This window comes from Stegastes partitus, unplaced genomic scaffold (assembly GCF_000690725.1).
Source record: "Stegastes partitus isolate 25-593 unplaced genomic scaffold, Stegastes_partitus-1.0.2 Scaffold1062, whole genome shotgun sequence".
NCBI classification, from domain to species: Eukaryota; Metazoa; Chordata; class Actinopteri; family Pomacentridae; genus Stegastes; species Stegastes partitus.
Genome location: NW_007578793.1, coordinates 346,448 through 349,834, shown reverse-complemented (window position 1 = coordinate 349,834; position 3,387 = coordinate 346,448). Strand labels below are relative to the sequence as shown.

The window sequence follows — 3,387 nt, the reverse complement described above, 5'->3', positions numbered from 1 at the left end:
CTGCTGGCCTGCTGCTCATCTCTGGACCTCTTCCTGAAGTACTCCTCCTTCTGGGGGTCGCTGAACCCTCTGACCTCCGTCATCTTGTCCACACAGTCAGGAGGGATCTGATTGGCTGCTGCAGGTCGTGTGGTTATCCAGAGGCGAGCAGAAGGAAGCAGATTCCCCCTCATCAGGTTTGTCAGCAGAAGGTCCAGTGAGGTGGACTCTGTCACATCAGTCAGGACCTCGTTGTTGTGGAAGTCCAGAGGAAGGCGACACTCGTCCAGACCGTCTAAGATGAACACAACCTGGAAGCGTTGAAAGCTGCACATTCCTGCTGCTTTGGTTTCTCTGAAGAAGTGATGAACAAGTTCCACCAAACTGAACTTTCTCTCTTTCAGCACATTCAGCTCTCTGAAGGTCAGTGGAAACAGGAAGTGGATGTCCTGGTTGGTTCTGTCTTCAGCCCAGTCCAGAGTGAACTTCTGTGTTAACACTGTTTTCCCGATGCCAGCCACTCCCTTTGTCATCACTGTTCTGGTTGCTTCATCACCTCCTGCTGAGCCTCTGAAGATGTCTTCTGGTTTGATGCTTGTTTCTGCTCTGGCTGCTCTCCTGGATGCTGCTTCAATCTGTCTGACCTCATGTTCCTCATTGACCTCTGCAGTCCGTCCCTCTGTGATGTACAGCTCTGTGTAGACCTCATCCAGGAGGGTTTGTCCTCAAACATCAACTGGAACTTCTCCTTCAGAGCAGACTTCAGGTTGTCTCGACACTCAGTGAGAATCTCTGAATGAAAAACAAATGACACCAGTGAGAAGATTCTGTACAACAATGAATGAGACATTTTCTGATCTCAGTGGTTCCTGTTCAGACCATGGGACTGTCCCGTCCTGACTGGGTAGAAGGTTTCATGGACCAATCATCCACTGATATTCAACAGCAACCAGAATGTTGCCACAAGGAGGTCAGGAAAGCAGGAGGAGGATCCAAACAATCCCTGAGACCAGACAGAAACAGCTTTCCAGTGTTTTACTGGCAGTACGGCAGGTGGGCAGGTAGACCAGCAACCAGAACCAGAGAGTCCAGAAACAGCCAAGCGGTCAGAACAGGAAGTCACAGAACAGGTGAGACCAACCAAGGCTGGTGAAGAGTTTACAGGAGGAATGAGGAGAGAGGAACAGGTGAGCTGGTTGGGATGCTGGGAGCAGGTGAGGTGGGTGTGGCAGAGAGGACTGAACACCTGAGGACACCTGGAGGGTGGACCAGGTGAAGCATGGAAGACCAACATGTCCGGTGCTGTGTGTCCACTCTGTAAGTCTGTCTGTGGGAGGTCTGCTGTGAACCTCCTCCACAGCTCTGGCTGTTTCCTCGTCACTGTTCCCTGATTGGGTTTGTGGCTGCCTGCTGCTGAAACTCTGCAGGGATGGAGCTGCACCCGTCACAGCTCTGGACCGCGGTCTGGGAGACTTTGTGCTGTTTAAATCCAGAGCGTGGATGCTCCGACAGCAGCAGCTCTGTTCCAGACACACTTTGGCTGCAGTCTGTGTCGTAAATGTTGCTGTTGGATCACATCTCAGTGGTTCCAGGCTTCACAGAACTGACGGTGCTGCTGGGAGGGACAGCGTGACCACGGGCCTCCAGAGACTCAGTTTAGAGGAGGGACACAATAACCCAGGTTGTTTTCTGAGGCTACACTTTACTGATGTTCCCTAAATGCCTCACATGCATCAGCAGCTGTGCACAGAGAAGCTTCTAGTCTCCACTCAGACGTGTGAGACCAAACATGAGCTTGAACAGAGTGAAACAAGGCGTTCTGAGTCCGGTTTACCTGAAACTGAGTGACTTTATCTCCCTGGACAGACACAGACAGACCTGCTGAGCGTCAGGAGCACCGCTGACCAACGAAAATGTTGAGTCACACCGGACAGCGTTCAGTTTGCTCGCTGGAGGACGGACGGTTGCTGTGAATCTGTTGGTTTTAAAGATCTGGCTTCGTCTGGTAGGACATGGAGGACTGAACCTTCCTGTGTCTGTAGTTACAGAAAACAGCAGCCACAAGGTCTTGGCTGTTTTCTTTGATCTAAGTTTGTGTTACATCAGCTGTCTCTGGTTGTTTTCTACAGTTGTCCACAGCACTCTGTCCTGATAGAGACTCTGTGGATCCTCAGAGGAAACGAACTCAGAGCTCACAGCTACGAACGCTTCGGTCTGTGGACTCAACACTCACTAAAACTCTGATTCTCAGTCACTGCAGGACACCAGCTGCACTGTGTTTATGGACAAAGTGTGTTTGGGAAAACTCTGGCAGCTTTCCTGCACTTTCTGAACTGACTGTGACTTTACTGCTATCATGTGCACATCGTTCCCTCTGCTGTTGTTGGGCTCCAGGCTCCAGTCTCTGGGAGATGATGAGCACCACTATGCTTTGTGGAACATCATCTCCTGCCAGCTGCTGCTGATCTCTGTGTGGATTATTGGTCCTGATGGTCAGTAACGTGTCTCCTGTGTGTGGAGACGGTCAGAACTTGATCAGAACACGTCGGCACGTTCTCTCCAGTGATCCCTACGTGGGTCACATGTTTAGTTCTCCCCAAAGCGCTGACAGATTCAGTCCAACCTGGTTTTACAGGTGACACTACATGCTATCTGTGGATCTCCTTGGTCCTGTGGATGCTTGTGCCTCATCTCTCATGTTCACTCATCAGTCTGACGTCTGTGTGTTGTCCTCCATATCTCTGCTACGTCTCATTCATCATCTTTCTCTGACTTATCTTCAGGTTCTTTGATGGTTTTTGGGATGTTCTGCACCAGGTCGTTTCTGGGAATCTTCTCCAAACCCTTTGCAGCGACTCTCATGGTGTAGATGCAGCAGCTCTTAAACATCTCATCCACTGTGTCCGTCCTGTCTGCCTTCTCCAGTCGACTCTTTGGGATTGCCTTGAAGGGTTTTAGGATCTCCTGATTCAAGAACCACTTGAATGTTTTGAACTCCTCTTCTGCTAAATCCTCCAAAATCTGATGAAGGACTTCTCGAGGTGTTTCTTCTCTGTAAAGATCAAAGACGAACAGTAAGAAGAGTCCCGTAGAAACCACTGAGCATGACTGAAGCAGCAGCTGGAACTGGTTCATTCTTTCGACCAACAACAGATCAGCAGGATTCCTGCTTCTATAATCACAGACAGTTTGAACCTGTGAGCTGCTTTACAATCCACTGAATCAGGAAACTGACAAAGTAAATCGTTCTTTCAGTCCTTCACTGGTTTTATTTTAGACGTCTCAGAATCAAGCGGAGGAATCGAGCTGAAAGTGAAGCGACCATCAGATCTGTCTGAGCTCAGAGCTGTAGAAGAAGCTTTAACTGTGACTCTGATCAGGAGAAAGAGGAATCCTGGAGGAGTGAGA

The 3,387-nt window shown here is 49.7% G+C and overlaps 1 protein-coding gene across 1 annotated transcript; it reads right to left on the bottom strand.

Annotated features, from left to right (window-relative positions):
- Positions 1-511: 511 nt before the first annotated feature.
- LOC103367567 (uncharacterized) lies at positions 512-3,114 on the bottom strand. Its single transcript, XM_008295647.1, has 2 exons — positions 2,757-3,114; positions 512-771 (listed from the first exon to the last, which is right to left on the bottom strand). Exons 1-2 carry the CDS (start codon positions 3,112-3,114, stop codon positions 512-514), a joined length of 618 nt encoding a protein of 205 aa, XP_008293869.1.
- Between the last annotated feature and the right edge of the window lie 273 nt (positions 3,115-3,387).

What these genes read in the sequence shown, in the direction of transcription:
- LOC103367567 (XM_008295647.1), bottom strand. Translation starts at nt 3,114, where the DNA reads ATGAACCAGTTCCAGCTGCTGCTTCAGTCATGCTCAGTGGTTTCTACG. An exon ending in AACCATCAAAGAACCTGAAG is followed by an intron (nt 772 to 2,756) that starts ATAAGTCAGAGA and finishes TTTTTCATTCAG; the next exon opens with AGATTCTCACTGAGTGTCGA.